Source organism: Tetrao urogallus (genome assembly GCF_951394365.1).
Source record: "Tetrao urogallus genome assembly, chromosome: 2".
Classification (NCBI taxonomy): domain Eukaryota; kingdom Metazoa; phylum Chordata; class Aves; order Galliformes; family Phasianidae; genus Tetrao; species Tetrao urogallus.
This window is the reverse complement of record NC_136814.1, coordinates 72826273-72844491: the sequence shown is the minus strand read 5'-3', so window position 1 is coordinate 72844491 and position 18219 is coordinate 72826273. Positions and strand designations below refer to the sequence as shown.

The 18219-nt window shown below is 35.3% G+C and overlaps 1 protein-coding gene across 4 annotated transcripts in view; it reads right to left on the bottom strand.

Moving 5' to 3' along the window:
* Positions 1 to 18219, bottom strand: part of EPHA7 (EPH receptor A7) — a gene marked incomplete at both ends in the record, with an annotated part of 152097 nt that overhangs the window by 86775 nt on the left and 47103 nt on the right. For all 4 annotated transcript variants that reach the window (XM_079550534.1, XM_079550537.1, XM_079550535.1 and 1 more), the window contains 2 exons: positions 11906 to 12241; positions 13109 to 13264. In XM_079550534.1, the coding sequence (XP_079406660.1) occupies positions 11906 to 12241; positions 13109 to 13264 (492 nt within the window). The remainder of the gene's footprint in view (positions 1 to 11905; positions 12242 to 13108; positions 13265 to 18219) is intronic.

Below are 18219 nucleotides of genomic sequence, written 5' to 3'. Positions count from 1 at the left end.
TGTAAACAGGGAATGTATGTTGGCTTCTTTAGGCTTTCACTGCCTGTCCGCCAGTATCCAAAGAGCATTTGAGCTCTGGGTTTTGATCTATAAGCTGGTGAGACGAGACTTTTCTGCTTGAAAAGATCACCTCCATCCTTTACTTCTGCTGTAGTCAGCAAAGATGTGAAGAGCTAGTTTCTTCTTTGGCATCTAGAAATTACCTTCCAGAGCATTATGACTGTGATAATATTCTGTAAGCCTGGGCTAACTTCTAAGGCAAAGGTTGAAAGTGTCCCCAGGAGGATGGTGAAGGAGTTCACTTACTCTAATTTATTGTTCATGGAAGGTTATCTGTTTGCAATTATAGTGTGCCACTGCATGGCTGAGTTAGTTTATTGCCTACACAAATGTATATAATGCTGATGGGTGGTCATCGCTGCATTACTGTAGGTAAGATAAAATGTAAGGCACCTGCAGCCCACCTCATGGGGGCTCTTAGCTGGCATTAAAGTAAAAAGGATGTATAGAATAAATATTTTACATTTCAGAAACACATTTAGCATTAGTGTTTAAAGTAATCAAATGAAATATCCCTATATGTGCATATCCTCACTAAATGTCTCACTTAATTCTGTCGTTGGTAAGAGGGATCAGTCTTAATAACATGAATTGTTAAAAAAAACTAACAGATTATTTTTTAAAGAATCTTAGAGTCCTGAAGACAAGCAATTATATTTAAATTTGCTTTCTTGTTAAGTATTTTTTTGAAATTAAAGGAAAGCATGTAAATACTGTTAACACTGTGGCAGAAATTAACATCTTCATATTTGAGGAGTGGGAGAAAGAGGGCATTCATGTCATCTAACTTTTGCAGTTAATTTAGGTGACTAAATATGGAAGGTAACGTAAAGCTTCTTCTGTAATGAAAGATGAGTCAATGCAGAATTCCTAAATTTGATTTCTGTTCCCAATCACTCCCTAAAGAAACCTATCAATCTCCTCTGAGTGCAGCAATGTAAATATCCACAAAAGATTTAAATAAAATGCTAATGTTTAATGCCAACATCAAAGAGCAGAATGTTTAGCCCTAAAATACTTCATGTGATTAACCCTACGTTATACAAGGAGCAATGGCACTTTCCCTTCTTTGTTTCTAGTTAAGCTGAAATATGAAAAATTAGAACTAAGGGTGAAATTCTGATTTCATCTACACAAGTGAATATATGGAATAATTCCACAGGAGGACCACAGAGGAAGATCATTAGAGCATTGTCTCTGAACTATCAGCATTGAATTTCTCATTTCACAGGTTTGATTAGAAAGTCTATGAACTCAAATAGATTTTAATGAAGTAAAAGGTATTTCTCCATACAAATATCTAGCTCTGAATCTAGCCTGCTGATTCAGCTGCTATTGTCTGAAAGGAGTTTGGGTGCTATGGAGAAAAATGAGCACTCCATGACACATTAGGAAATGGGGTACTCAAAAAATACACACTCTCAGATGACATACAGGAACTGTCAGAAGAGATGTTAGACACATCCATCAGCAGGTCTCAGAAAGGAGATACAGAAACTAAAAGGTCTGCCACTGTAAATGCATGCATGTGAGTGGAAACCCTGGGTTCAGCAGACAATCCTGTACAACAAGCCGTTTAAGTATATGTAAAAGTTTGGGAGAGTCATCCTTAAAAAGAAAAGCTAAGAGTTACAGGAGAGGAATGGGTCTTACATCTCAGCTCAAAGCAAGTGAGATCTGACTTAAAAAATCTGGAAGATACATTAACAAGCTAGTGGAAATAATTAAAAGACTAAGCTACATGTATGTATGTATGTGTGTACGTGTATGTGTGCTTGTGTAAGTGTGAGCATTTCTCTCCCTTTTTCTCTCACTCATTCTGCCTGTGTATAGCAGGAACAAGAAGAAAGATAAGGAACAGCCCATTCTGCGCTTCAAAGATTTCTTTCATTAACATTAAAAAAATACCAGCAGTTCTGTGAATAATTTTCTAACAGTTTTCTGTGTTTCATGGAGATTCTCTCATGTCTGGCACAGAATTTAGCTCATTCAGTAGGGTACAGATTTTCACTGCACCGTTCATTTCACATAGGATTTTAAGATTTCTACTGTTTTCTCAAACACAGTTAAAATTGATCAAAAACCAATTTTAAAAAGGAGCTGAAATAAAATGGTCCAAAGAGATACACAGATAGCACATTCATACAGCTTCACACAGTGAGACAAAAATAACCTTGTCCAAATAAGCATTAATACTAAAACGGTTTAAGTCATATGACATATCCTGCCTTCTGTGTAGATTATCCTGAAAAAATGAGTATACTGATGAAAAAGCAGCGTTTGAGAATTAAAACTAAAGCTGTCATTGAAATCCACTTTATTTTGTATGTTGCTACGACAGTCTTAATAAGCTACCTTTTGTAAACATAACATGCAGTTTGTTACAAGCTCAAATTTAGGGCATATATATTGGTTGCACAATAAGAAGATTTCTGTGTCATTATCACGAGTGTGATTTAGTTGACTTATGTTCACATATTGACACAGTTATGTAACTCTTAGCTCAGACAAATAGCTCTGTTCTTGATATTCTCTATCCTACTGTAGTTAATGACCAAATATTGTTAAAAATTGGGACACTAATTATCTGATGTCGACATGTTATGGATAATTAAGAATTGCTCACTCTGAAGCCATACTAATTGTTTTTCACAGGTCTCCTTCTCTTGTCCTTGTGTCACCAACAAGGCAAGCAGCTACAGGTTTGTGCGTACATCTCTGTCATGCACATTGTCACAGAACATACATCATCCTTTCTGGCTCATCCCCAATTAATTTTGCTGGATTGCAGCAATTATCTCTCCCTTTGTGACTGACCTCCTGGTAAATGGAGTGCACTATAAATGGATTTTTTCCTGTGCAGTTTACCACTTAATTGATCCTTGTTGGCTGCCCACAATAGCATATACTAAACTTAAGTCATAAAATGATTGAAATTGAGAGAAAGTGGTTACCATGTTTAAGCAATTGTAGTTGACAACTGTAAAAATTAGATCTTGATAATGTTCTCTCATTTACCCTATTACTTGGATCAGTTGGTTAAAGCTGTTAATGATCCTCTTGGATCAATGTCTTTTGCTTGTATATAATTGCAGCTATAAATTGCAGCTATAATTTACTGCATTGGTAGATTAGTACAGATTTTTTCATAGATAGCTCTGCATCATTCCACCAGATTGCTGTCTGCATCAAATTTGCTTCTATTCATCACTAACAAAGCAAAGAAAAAGATAATCAGCATATCCTATCTCAACATTAACTACTGAACTCAAGATAACTCCTTCATTGTTGTCTATTTGCAGTCTTCAACCATGGTTTCCTCAATAAATTGTCCTGAGAATTTCCTCTAAAAATAGACACAATTATATATTCTGACTATACACTAAAGAGTAGTAGATATAACTGTACAATTAGGAATATACCCTATGGAGCTAGAGCTGGTTCTATCATAAGCAAAGTCAAAGAAATTACACACAGCAGCACATCAGAGACAGAAAAATTGTTCAGTGTTACCGATTGCCTGGACTATTCTAGAACCAGGAGAATCTACTGCTACCGAAGGAGATTTCTATGCTGCAAAGTGTACAATGGCTATTATGCTATTACGTCTCTTTTTTACTTTACCCCACTTGCAACAGAAGGATGAAGCCCAGCTCTTCACAGACCTTTATTTTGTACTAGCTCCCTGTTCCAGCTCAGCTTTTCACTTTTGCCTGCCAAGAAGTAAACCATCCATTCCTGGGACATCAATATTCCCTAAACTGCTACAAAGCCATGGACCAGAAAGGAAAGATTTATTTTTTTCACCTATGGACCTGTTTAGACAAAACTCTGTTTTTCTTCCTAAATAAAAACAGGCTTGCTGCCACATGCAACAAATAACAAATAGTAAGCTGAATAAAATATGATCTGTTGTGAAAGAATAGCAGCAGAATCTCAGACACATATATAAAGTGGACTACAAATGCGCTGTCTTAAAATGCTGGACAAATCTACTTGGCACCTCATGCTAAACAGTTAATTATAAGATTGAACTTCAACACTAAATGGTGGAATTAACCTGGCACTAGTGTGAGCAATCTTGTCTGTCTAGAAGTTGCACACTTAATTCTATCATTTAAGCTTAATGAAGAAACTTCCTGTATACTTCCCTGTATAAGTAATCTTCCCTCTTTTAAAGATTTCCACAGGAATCATTACAGTGGGCGGGGTAATTGCCATGCTGTCATGAAATGTTTCACTATAGAGTAGCTAAATAATTTTTAAATTTACTACATATAAGCTCAGTCAGGATTTCAGTAATGATAGCATTTATTTATTTGTAACAGTGCCTTTCTGTAGTGTTCATTTCCCATTGGAAAGGACTTGTATGGGCACTCTTTAACAGGTCAGAAGGAAGCCACCAAATATTAGGAAATTCAGAGTCAAAACTTCTAATGTCTTACTTTGCTCCAACCATAATCTGTGAATTTTTTAAAATTTTGTTCTTTCTAGGCAAACTAACAGATGAAACTTCTTTATAATAAATTACACTGTACTGAACATGTTAGAACTCATGAGCAGTGGGCTTTTTTGTTAAACAGTGAACAATATTCTGACACACTGATACCACAATTTCGTTCATTGAAGAGTTTAAATCTATTTTGTAAATACTGAAAACCAAATCCTCCCTATGCTTTTACAAAGCAAATTACGTGTCACTATTAGCTTCAAATGAGAAACAAGAAGCTCTACCAAACAAACGAAACAAGTATTTGAGAAAATTTATGATAGGATTACTTGGCTTTTCTTTTTGTCACTTTCTCCACTGTCATTCTCTTTTTATTCTTAGATCTAAATATAATCATCCCAGTATTTTGACTACACGAAATTCCTATGAAAATTCCTATGAAATTCTATTCTGTTTTAGAACAGTGAATTACCTACCTTTCATAATCATCAACAAAGTTATTTTGGATATTTGGCTAATATACCAAACAAATTACATTGAGGTCATGAAATATTACTGCTAAGAGTTCAGTGCTAACCTAGATCCTCCATCGAGATACCATAATACAGATAATACAGGAAATGAAAAAGGAAGATCTGGAGATATAGTTCTGCTGCCAGAATCATAGGTCCATGGATCTTCTTCTTCTTTACTCAAGAGATAAATAGCTACACTATGTACCACCATGTAAAAATTTATCATACAATTTCTTTTCTTCGCACTGCATATGTCTTGAAAGTCTTCAAAGTCTTTAGAGAACTATGAGTCCTCAAATTGTGTAATAAAGCTCAAAGAGTATTTAGTTTCCACTCACTGTAAAAGGACTTAATGATCATGACATGCAATATAACTGGATGAAGTGAAAGATGTGAGTGTCTAAAACCCATCTAGAAATCAGAAGCAGAGCTCTTCTATTTCACAAAGCTTTCTGAAAAGTATCATAGAAAATGTAATGCTATCACACTGATTTTTCTTTTCAGAGTTAGGCTTAGATTTTCACTACTATTTTTAAGAAGATAATTAGCATAACTCAGAAGCATCTGAGGAGATGTGCAGTCTACATTTGCAATGTTAGAACGAAAACTCTCCATATTTCCTTTCTTACATTGGCAAACAAATCTCTACTTGATTAGACTGTACTTCATATCACTCCTTTTCTTCCTCATGTACATAGTTATTTGTTGTGTAATTGGTGGAAGTCTGCTTTAGTAGTGCATGTTTGACTGTGGTGCCATAGTCTGCTGTTTCATTAGTTTAGTGCACTGAACTGAATGTGCCCTGTGGCTGTCAGGCTTCTCTCAGCAGGTTGCAACCAAATATTTAACATACCTACCAGCTCATTCTGACTACATCCAATACAGAGCTTGGGCTGTGTGAAGCTGAAGCTTTACTTTGCCAAGCTGAAAACTCCAGTTTAGATTCTTATTATGTTTATTTCTAAATGTAAAATTCATATTGTTTCTATTAGAAAAAATTACTAATTTTCTTGGCAAGAAAACAAAACAAAACCATAAAAAACAAAACAAAAAAAAAAAAAAAAGAAAACCAAAACACACCGGTTTCTAAAAACTTTTATGGTAAAGCTGGAGATGGGAGTTATTATACACATCTGAAAAACAAATCACATTTCCAGTATACTTGAATAAAAAATTCAAATGACATTCAGCTACAGACTGATGTGCTACAGTTACAGTCAAAATGTGGTATGAAGTTTTTTTTTCAGGATGACACAGTGTTCACTGCTTTGGTTCCTGTGTGTTCTGACAGAGCATGAGGTTCAAATCCTGCTCCTACTGAAGTCAATGACAAAACTTCCATTGACTTCAGCGGTGCAGGATCAGACCCTAAGCAACACAGCTAATATCTGCTTTCTTGCTTTCTCTCCTATCTTTCAGTGAAAAATATTAGAACAAGTTAGACCTAAATATATTAGAAAAAAATGTAAATACTATCAATAGACTATTCAGGAGTATCCAATAATAAAAACAACAACCAAATGGAAAAACAACTCCTAACAAACAAACCCAGAAAAAAATCATACTGCTTGTTATGTTGCTTCATATAAGTATAATATTGCCATAAGTATCATATTGCCAAATTACATTATACTGTGTATAGTTGATTTCTCCTTTGCGAAAATCCATTAAAAAATAATAATTTCTTTTTAGCACTAATCTTACAATAATACTCAATCTAGTAGTTGTACAATATCTCTATAACCTTGTGGATTTCACTGCATTAAATATGACCTGATACAATCAGTGAATGAAAAAATTGCTCTCAACAGTCTGATAGTATTTGCTATACAGACGCTGGAACTCGTAATCAAGTTTTTATCCATCATCTTAATTCTGTTATAAATTCAGTTACTCCCTCCTGTCAAAACATCTGCAATATTAGTCTGCAGTAAGGTGATTTGAGACCAATAGGCAGCCTTACTCCTACAGAAATAGGTCAATACATTTTTAAAATGTATTGACAGGATACATAAAATCTAGAGGAATAGTAACTATGATGTTCATTTCTGTTCTGGTTTTATGCTTTTAAGTTGGTGGCCACGGTGTGCAGAACATTTACAAAAGCACCATGCAGTCCACCTACTGGTCCAGAAGAAAAGTTAAAACAGATTAGAAAATATCTTAAATAATAATAAAGTGCCATCATCATTGTAACTCCCATTAAATAAACAAATAGGATATTTGCAAATAGCAAAATAGGAGCCCAAATAACAGCCATTGTAACATACATGTTTTTAAGAACCAAAATTTAACACAAGGAATTAGGAAAAATCAGTTTTGAGAAGCGCCCTTCTACAGGAAACAGTTCTCTCAGCTCAACAGATCAAACACATTTAATTAAATATATATATATATATATATTATATCTGCAATTGTTTTAAATGAAGCACTGTCATGATGTATATAATGTACTCATACCAGTGTGGGAAAGCTTATCAGCAGTTGAAGGCTACATGATGAAGTAGTGTTCAGAAAGCAAAGTCGCTAGCAAGAAACCAAAAGAAACCTGAACCCAAAGGAGGGTCATTTAAATGGGAAAACATACCAGAAGTGACGAGTTGAACAATGAAGCTACTTATAATAGTATAATAATAGTAAATAATAATGGTAAATAGTCAAGTATCACCAGATGTGATCACTGGATGGAAGATATAGATGAAAGTAGATAAAAACAACTTATAGGCAGAATGGGAAGATGGATTATAATGGTCTGGGGGATGGAGAGAAAACTAGTACTCAACAGTGAAGTCAAAGAGACTGGGAAAGGCACAGTCACAAATCTTGATTGCTGCCCCTGCTGGGAGACAGCTCATTGCTAAATAAAAGTCAGGTTTAAGACAGGGTACTGGAAGCAAACAGATAGTGTGGAGACTATGGAAGAAGAAACTTTCAAAAACAAATGAGGGTAACTGAGACCTGGAAAAAATCCATACAGAAGAAAATAAGAGGAAAACAATGAGCAGCAACAAGCAAAGGGGAATGGAGAGTAACAGAGAATTCAGAACATCTCTCCTTCAGCAAGAATTCTGAAGCACCTGAGTGTCTAAGAAAAGCAGAACCTATCACATAGTTTAACACAAGGGATGGCTTTTTTCTGTTGTGTTTTCAATTCATTTCTTCTTGTAAAAAAGGTCAGAAAATATGAACTCTAGGAGGTCTAAAAAAGAGAAAACACAAATCAGCATATAAAAAATAAACTGTTACTAAAAAAAATGATTTTTAAGACCATGTCTTAATTATGGAACTGAATCATGTTTTTTTAATCACTTCAAGTTGTCAGCATCAAATGCATCAGAAGGGGCAGCATAAGCTGAAAGTCTTGTAGGGAATTTTTCTCCTGCTGTGAAGGAGTGAGCGTTAGGAAGTGCGCCCTTCATGAGGACAGAGAGCATGTTTAGGAGCAGACATGAGCATTACATTTTAACTTTTATTTGTCATGTTTGCCTACAGTAGTAAGACATGATGTGTGTTCCCTTGGATATGCTTTTTCCCTTCCAGTGATTATAAAGACAACTCAAACTGGATGTGGGCAGATGCTTAAATTTTCTCAAATACTGATGAATGGTGGCAATCATCCAATACATCTTAATTTTTACAGAATCAAGGTAATTTGGACGAATCCTATTCATTACCAGAGATCCATCTATTGTCCACTTAGATAGACTTTAAAGGAACGGATGTAGAAGGATAGCTTTAAATACATAGTATCTTTGCAAAAGATACAATTACTGTTGAAACTCGCATTTTTTTCACAATTTGAAGTTGGTTAAGTGCCAAAATCTGACAAATATTCATCTGCCATAAAGCCTAACCAGTTCCACTAGTCTTTTGATAGATGTATGGAAGAAAGTATAAAATTTGAAAAGGAATTTGAATGATCAAAAGGAACCTCCAGTACCTCCTGAAAACAAATATCCTATTAGGGGAGTAGCAAATTTTATCTTCAGTAAGCAACCATTCAATAAGCATGCAAAGGTTGTGGTTGTCAGCTGTTCGCCAGCTGCAGCTCTTCAGTACATTCCTCTATTGTATCTAGGGCTTAGTCACATTTAAATCTGAATTCTACAAGGATGCATGGGTTCACACAAACTCGCTTGTAATGCAGGGATGATATCTTGTAATCTTTATATGATGCTGGATAGGCAAGATATGAAACAAGATGGTTTACTCCTGGGAGAATAAGTGTACTTCATCTTTTACACGTGATTCTGGTTCAGTTCTTTCATGCTTTTGTCAAAAAATGCAAACAAAAGGAAACAAACCAAAAACAGAGTGAAATAGAAAGCTTCATGGTTCATGTCTGCAGCATAAAAAATACTTCATAGGACAACTGATAGCCTGGTCAGAACAGTGTTAGCACAGGGAATGAACAGCAGTGGGTCTCATGTACACACATGAGCAGTGTGAAATGCTACCTTCCTACTTGTACTCAATTTATTATGCTATTTTCACAAACATAAATCGCTTTTTTTTTTTTTTAAATTAACCACCTGGATATTTTCTGTGACATGTTCCCTCAGCCACATCAGAAGCTTGTTATATGCAGGTGAAAAAAACACTAAATATATCTCCAAATCCCATTATTTTATCCATAGTTTCCCATTATCGTTACAAAATTATCTGAATTTTGTGAATATGACCAGAAAGGTTCAATTCAATTAAAACAAAACTGCTAAAGGAAAATCTCACTGCAAGCCTCTGTGCAATTGGTGAACTCAGTAATTATATATAGCCACCTATTGTGCTAGCACAATAACATGTGAGGAAGGTTTAGTTAGACACATTTACACAGATAAAAAGCAATATGGGCATAGAAAAAGTCCTTTCTGCCAAAAGTAGAGAGCAGTCACATAGTAACAAATGAAAGCTGCATGAATCCTAGTTTACTCGGCTATAAATAAATCCAACATTTTCCTTCTCTCCATGGTAAAATAAAATAGCACAGAAGCATAGCAGTCTCCTTTGAGCAACCAGCCTCTTTCTGTTCAATTATAGTCATCAATCTGTTCCACCTAAAATATTTTCCTCCTTGAGAAATCAAAGAAATCAGAATTAGGATCCACAATATGCAGTTGTAAAAATAATGTGAAAGAGGTCTTTCCTTTTTGTGAATTCATTTATTCTTTTTTTCTGAAAAACTATTTTCTTTAACATGAATTTTGTAATTCTGGTAAAATAGGCTTCATTTTCATGGCACTTTTAATTGGAAGATCTTGAAGTGCTTGATAAAATAAGGGTTACCTTCATCTTACAGATGGAGAAAGCTGTAACAAAGAGAGCCTTTTTTGTTGTTTTTTGTTTGTTTGTTTGTTTGTTTGTTTGTTTTCAAAATCTGTTTCTTATATATATTCTTTCTGTATGCCCAACTGGAAGCTTTTAAATTATGATTAGAAGCGCTAAACAGACAAAGCTTCAGCTTTAAAAGAATCCTTGAAGAATTACAAATAATTATTTTAAAGATGAAAAGTCAAGATGCTAAAGTAACATAATCTGTGGAACAACAATAGTTTCAGAGTAAGTTCTCCATGCGCAAACAGAACCCCCAAAAACTAAATGAATACAGAGAGCAAATCTTTCAGTCGCAGAATTGATTCCAAAATCATATGAAATGTGGATTTTCTATGCAGGGAAGCAGTATAGGGAATTTAAATATCCCAAAAAACATTCCAGACTAACTTTAATAACTACATAAACCATCCTAGGTTCATGGGTGAGGAGTGGGGAAGAGGAAGTGAAGTAAAATTTCTTGTCTTTTTTTTAATTACCATCTTTAAAGTGTAAATTAACTAACTACAGTTTTCCCTGATTGTTCATGCAGCAATGAACAAATAGTGAAAATGTAATGGTAATTTTGTCTTCAGTATCAAGCAGTAGTATAAGGAAATAATTCTACCTGAAATTATATATGATTAAAAAAAAGAATAATTTGATCACAATAAAAATTTCCTCCAAGATATAAGTATGAAATATTCATTGCAACACTGATTAGCTGTTCTTATAGCAAGTATCAGTTATTCATATAATTTTTAAGGCACTTCTTTGACAGATAGATCTTGCAATTACTGTTTGGTTTAAGATAAAAGGATATAAAAAGTTAGTTTTTGTGATATACTGTAGATTCAGAGGCCTGTGTTTTTTTATCAAGAAATAACTTACCATTTCAGAATCCCAAATCTGAGAATCCTGTTTTTTCACTGAGTATACAGACAACCAAAGCCCTATTCTCCCTGGGGTGATACGCTAGTTTGATTTTATTTTCCCTGACATTTCACCTGTCAGATTATGATAAGCAGAAGAAACAAAGACTAACCATCACATTCTCACTGAATCTCATAATCAGATATTTGGACATATAAGATAAATTAGAAATGTAATCCTGAGGGAAAACATGAACACCCAAAACACCATAACATACCCAAATCATCTTCTAATGACCTGGGACTCCTATACAGGTTTAAAATATTCAGAAAGGAAGCCTGCATAAGACTGTCATATCTACTTTTTCTTCAAATACTAGGAAATAACATACAATGATGTAACAAAAAAATTGCAAAATTAAAAAAATCTATTTTATAATAAAGTTAAATAAATCAAGTTAAATAATAAAAATATTTCATAAAAAAATTATCTCCTCTTAAAGATTTTCATGCAGTTTTCTGAAAGCAATCCTGAAGCCAATAAACAGATCACCAAGAAATAGTATAAGCTCAAATTAAGGAGTTGGCAAAGCGAAAAGATGCACCAGACATGCTCCTGATTTACCGCATCTGTGGTTTGCATGTTCCCAATTTCTCTTAGTCTCACACTGTTGAGATTCATACAAAGGATAAAATCTTACCTGCTTGACCAGTGGTAATACTGACAGCTGCAAAAAGCCTCTGGGAACGACTCAAGTCAGACACCCCATTCACAGCTTCAACTTCAAATGTGTAGTTAGCATGAGCTAGCAGGTCCATGACAGTGACATAGTTATCTACTAATCCAGATTGCTGGGGCATATATCCGATGTTACTCCCACAAGGAACACATTCACCCTGCTCCCAGCTGCACCTCTTGCACAAAATGCGGTAGGTCACATCATTTCTTCCCCCATTGTCAGCAGGAGGACTCCACTCTAAACTCACGGTAGTCTGGTTGATGTTGAAAATGAGGTTCTGTGGTGCAGATGGAGGTCCTGTGTAACAAAAAATAGTCCAGCATAAAGGCACAGAACCACAGTGGGACATGTAGCTAACATTCTAATTACTAAGACAGAAAATAGTTGAAGCATTTTTCTTCACATAAACATTTCATTATTTTTTACAACAAGCTCCATAAAAGCTTCCTTGAACTCACTTGGCAAGAGCTTTATTTATTTTCCATTAAGGCATCAGGCTAACAATTGTCTGTATATTTACTGCGACTGACTTGAGCTGTTTCTCTTCTGTGCAATTAAAAGGATTGGTTAATGTACCTTAAAGGTTGCCTTTTATAGTTTTCCTAGTATGGGAATTGTTTCTTTCTTCTAAACATACAGCACCAGCATGGTAATTCTTTGTTATGAGCTGTGGTATGATTTACAGAGTATCTGGTGCTGTTTTGGATTTAGCAGACTTCTGCTATTTGAACCACCTATCTGTGCAGGCTAGTCTATCTGCAGTTGCAAGATTAAGCCAGATCCAATCACTTTTCAATTAAAACTCAAATCTACATAGACTATTTTGTATTTTTCATGTTATTCATTTTGATATTATATCATATAAAATACATAAGCAGCATCAGTTTTAAAGCCATGGGAAAAGTATACATGTATTCCATTAAGAGTTACACACTTACCCAACATGCAATATTTTCCAATATTATATCAAGCAAATGTGAAAATTACATTTTTGCTCATTCCATATTCACTGTCAATTTTTTCCCCCTCTGCCTTTCAATTTCATTTACTGTTGCAAATGTACTTTGCAAATACAGAAAAAGTCAACCGAAACTACTAGCTACAAATGACGGCACTTGGTTGGTTAAGCAATGTCCTTTACTATTAAACTCACAACTGACTCACTTGTGCATGCAACATATGGTGGATCAGAAGGCGCTCTATAATAACTGTCTTCACAGTCGCATCTTGAAGATCCTTCCTTGTCAGAAAAGCTGTGAGTAGGGCAGCGGGAGCACTGCAGATCTTGTGAAGATGATTTGTAGAACCCACGTCCGCAAGCTAAAGAAGAACAACACAAATTAAAACTTAGATTTGCATAGACTACTATTGTGATCTTTATTCTGTCTCCATTGTATTTAGTACACGTTGCTGTGAACATCTAAACTACCCATTCTATTACAGTGGTGAAAGCAAGATACGCTCACAATTTCTCTTTCTCAAGTTGGTACTATTAATGTTTTTGTGGCATTTTTATGAATGCAAACATATGCTACAAATATGCCAGCAGTTCACAGCACAGTGTTTTAACACAGAAGGCCACAGAAATAAAACAGACATCATTTTTCACCAAAGAAGAGAAGAATAATGTGCAAAACAACTGGAGTACTCCCTGCAGTACTTCAAATAAGTGAAAAAAGACCGAAGAAGCTCTTCACTTAGTCCACTGAAGAGTTTCTGGTATCTGAATCAGTTGATTTGGAACTAATGGAGCAGAAGTTACTGAACTGAGAAACTCAAAGAAGCCATAAACCACTAGAAAAGCCTGATCCCCAGGAAAAAATGAGGTGTGAACACTTGTTGGACAGGTGGTGCTGGTATAGAACAAGCAGAAAAAAGAGGAGGGCAGACAGCATGAGTTGCACAAATATTTTTTCCAGTTTCACAGAGACAACTAGGCTGAAACAAATTTAACAAAACATCTGAGGAAGGGTTAGAAGATAGACAATTGGAAATATACATGTAAGATCATTTCATATTTTGTTTTATGTTCTGTGAACCCATGAAAGTGTCCCAGAACTTACTTTTAGAAATACTTTTATCAGCTACTGTCAGAGTTCCCAAAGCAGAAACAGCCATAAAGCATACCTCCTGCAACACTTTCAAGCTGAGGACTACAACTCAGAAAGCCAGCTTAAGAACTGCTCAAGCTACATGAGCTTTAGGGGATAGGGAAGACAGAAGTGGAGATCACACACTATTCAAATTGGAAACAGATTAAGACTCCATTTCAGCGTTGAGGTTATGGGCAAACTTACAAGCACTGCCGACATTGAAAAAACAAAACAAAACAAAACAAAAACAAAACAAAACAAAACAAAAAAAACAGAAGTATTCCAGAACTTTCTAATAAAACAGAAGATTTTATAACCACACTATTTTATTCAGTTTCTTTTTCCTCATCCTTCATAAACAGTCTAACCGTCTTCTAAGCCGCCATCTGTATGTAAAGAACTGAGTGTCAAACTTAGTATTGGGTATCAAAATATTAAAGCTAGTTAAATAGTCATTCTAAATTCAGAGGGAGAGAATTTACTTTGGTTATATTCATATTTGCTTGGATGTTTTCTCAGAACAGAAGTGCAAAGTATCAGAAGATGCTGATATTTAGAGCAGTTATTTCTGTTATCTGGTACTGCAGTGATGGAAGGAGTATGAAAACAATGAGCTTTTTCTAAATCTCACGGAAGACAGTGAAAAGTCTTAGACTTTAGTACCATTTGTACTGGAACCACAGTATAGCTGTGGCCACGTGACTGTTATTAATCTGATGAGTTTTATGCAATTGAAAGAAAAACTTGGAGGTAAGATAATATTAAAGTTGATGAATTAGTTCAATCCACACCAGTATAATATAATAGGAAATTCTGGTCCTGTATTACTCTTTATCAATATATTAACTTTCTAATGAAAAATATGCCTGAAGGACAGGAAGCACCATAACATTTAGATTTTCATGCTAAAAAAAAAAAAAAAAAAAAAAAAAAAAATCAACAATGAGGGAATGGAAGCTAAATTACCTGGCAGAGAAAATTAGCATGCAAAGCATGTATCCTTTGACTTTGACAAAGGCGCATGAGTTTGCATTAAAAAAATAAATAAAAAATCAAGTTCTGCTTGTAAAACATGCTATAGTCTGAATCTACTACAGTAGCTGTATAGCTGTACACGCATGCCATTAAGAAAAGGAGAAAAAGAATTTTAGAGAAGAACTTTGGATAAACACAAGCAGTGAAATTATAGTTGTGGTAAATTTAACTCAGAATTAGTCTTTTACACCTTCATTCAAGATTCAGAATTTCCTGATCAAAGACAAAGAGCACAAAAGCTGAACTGATTTGTATTCATGTACCTTAAGACATGTATTTAAACTTCTGTCTGCTCTTTCAGTACTTGCAATTGAAATGTAGCTAAACTGACCAAATAATAGTTTCCTGCCTTTCTTAAATAGTCATGTTCCTCTCATGCCGAGCAAAACACTGGACAAATACACTGGGCCTTCCAGCACACAGCCCTCTGCAAAAGCAAAGAGCAACTTAAAAGGCAAAGATCCCTACTGTGATTCCAGTCTGTCCTTCTCAGCAGGAAACATATCCGAAGCAAAGACATGGAGCAAAATAGAGATTTCAGACAGAAAAAAACAAAATGTAAATACAAAACTCCTTTCAGTATTTGTTTTCTGATGACTTGATCGAGACATTTATATGCTTAGATGCTTATTTAAAGTAAGCGCGCATTTCTTATTAGACTTCAAAGGAGATGAATATCTGATACTAGTTTACATGACTGAAAGACATTTATTCCCCCACATAGCACACCAGATACACCAAGTTCACACACTTGAACCACGCTACAATTCCATTCTCTTTTTTCCAAGAAGAGGTTTATGTGATGACATGTAATAACCACCCCTTCAACTTATGCACCCTGTAAATTTAAGGGGCAGTGTATTCCAGAAATGACATTTTGAACAGCAGAAAAATTGCTTTAAAAAGGTTTTAAGAATCTATATAACCCTTCAGATAGGAAAGTATGCCAAAGTACACATCACAATTTTCCCACTTTTCTTCACAAATTGAATTTTATCAAAATAAATTTTCAGGTTAGCAGAAGAATGTAAAATTGAATAATTATATTGCTCTTAAAATGCTATATTAATTATTAATGATTAAATACAGCTACAATGTTGTGTTTAACATTGTCCTCATCAAGAAACTTATAACTCAAAATTCTATAAAGACAGAGTGCTGCACAGACCACTTACCAAAGTGTGATCACAAGTTGGAAAGAATGGCTTCAAAATACCTTTTTTGACTCTTTTACTTACTTTTTTTTCCTTTCATTTTACTGAACCATCATGGTGAATTTTAGATGTTATAAGCAATTTAAATACATTGTTTTGTTCTATTTTAAATCCATCCAGTCCATCCAATTTAATACTTTATATAATATTTTTAAGATCACAGGGACAGATGGCATAAAATCCCCTCTGCCACCACCTCCATGAGCAACATTATAAAAACATTGTTAAAATAAGAATAATAACTAGCCAAACATTACATGGAGCTCTGCATATGCAAATCTAAAAGTGATAAATCTAAAAATAAAATCCAAAGATTAAGAAAGAAGTGTATATGGTTCTTCAAAAGTATCTCTTGGACAAACTTCAGGTAGTTCAAATTGCATTTGATCACATCCATTTTAATATCTCAGTTCACTGGTGCAAGAGAGCAGTCAGCAGTAACACATTTTGCCAACACAGGAGTATATCTTGTAAATCAGACTACAGAGCTGAGGCAATGATGGGAGACATGCAGTCATGTGTACCTAGTGAGGCAGCACTCTGAAGGTGTAGCCATAATCCATGCCAGCCTTGGTTTCAGCAAATTGGAACTCCTTGGTTCCAGCAAATTGGAACTCCTTGGTTCTCAATCAAGCAAGGTAATGTTCAGGAGTGATTTTGTTACTGAAGGGCTTCTAGGATATTTAAAAAGGTGAGTGTGACAAAGAGATGAAAGCCAGCACAAAACAAATTTACTTCTATTCATTGTGAAGTGTTATTTTAAGCCGGTTATTACGAAGAGCAGCCATTCCCAGACGAAGCCTGTTTTGTCCAAATATGCTCCAAAGTTTCACCCATTTCAGGAAAGGGTTTCAAACCCACAGCAGTCACACTTTACAGGCAGCACAGAGGCAGAATAACACCTACGAACCTAATGTACAATGGTCTTGAAAAGTTAGCTAATAATTACTTCCCCACAGATTACAAAACCCACAATAAATATAGGAGAAAATTGTACTTCAGCTAAGTTACAATTCTTTGCTTACTAGCTGATCCTCACAACTGCTAGAGACTGACCACTTGCGACTACCCAGGACTGCCCAACACCTTGGTCTTTATTCACCAGTGATAGCCACGGCTGCTCCTCAGAGCACATCTTCCCACCTCCTCTACAAAACAAAGAGACTTCTTCTGTTTGGAAGCTGGCAGAGTTCCACCATGAAATACAAAGCCGATGTGAACTCCCCCCAGATGGAGAGAGAGCCTCCTTCACAACAGAGCTGAATTTTGAAACTGAGCAGGGCATGTCATTTCATATTTAAACTTCCTTGTCTGAAAGCCTTAGATAAAGACCTCTACTATTCTGTCTGAGTATGATGAAAGACCCCCGTGAAGATGACACTAGCAATATTTCTTGGCTTGTACCAAGGTGCTTTCTTCCTCTACACTCAGTTGCACTCAGTTGCACTCAGTCATAACAATGATGTATCGTGACAGCAGGATCTGGCTGGGCTGGGTTGCAGTGGCAGTGCAGGACACCCCTTCAAAGATGTGTTTAACATATGCCACTGCAATCAGTGCAAACACGACAAACATTTTGAGCCAATGCAGTTGAGTGTTTAAGGACTTATCCAAATACTGTAAATAATGAAATATTGAAAAACCACAAATAAATACTGAAACATTAACATACTCTACCAAGAACTATAATGACACCTATATGGCACAACAAGGCATTTGCCATTCTAACTAGAGAGAGTGACTCCACTTTATGTAGAAAAATAGCAGCTTCTCTGCTGTGAGTGCATCACGTGCCTTGGTAGACTGGTAGAGAACAAATAATATTTTTCTTTTCATATTTAAAAAAAAAAAAAAGAAATTCAGGAAGAGGGAATGAAGACAGATGTAACAGATGTGGAGAGCGGCAAACAGCATTCCAGAGTCCCACTTTCCA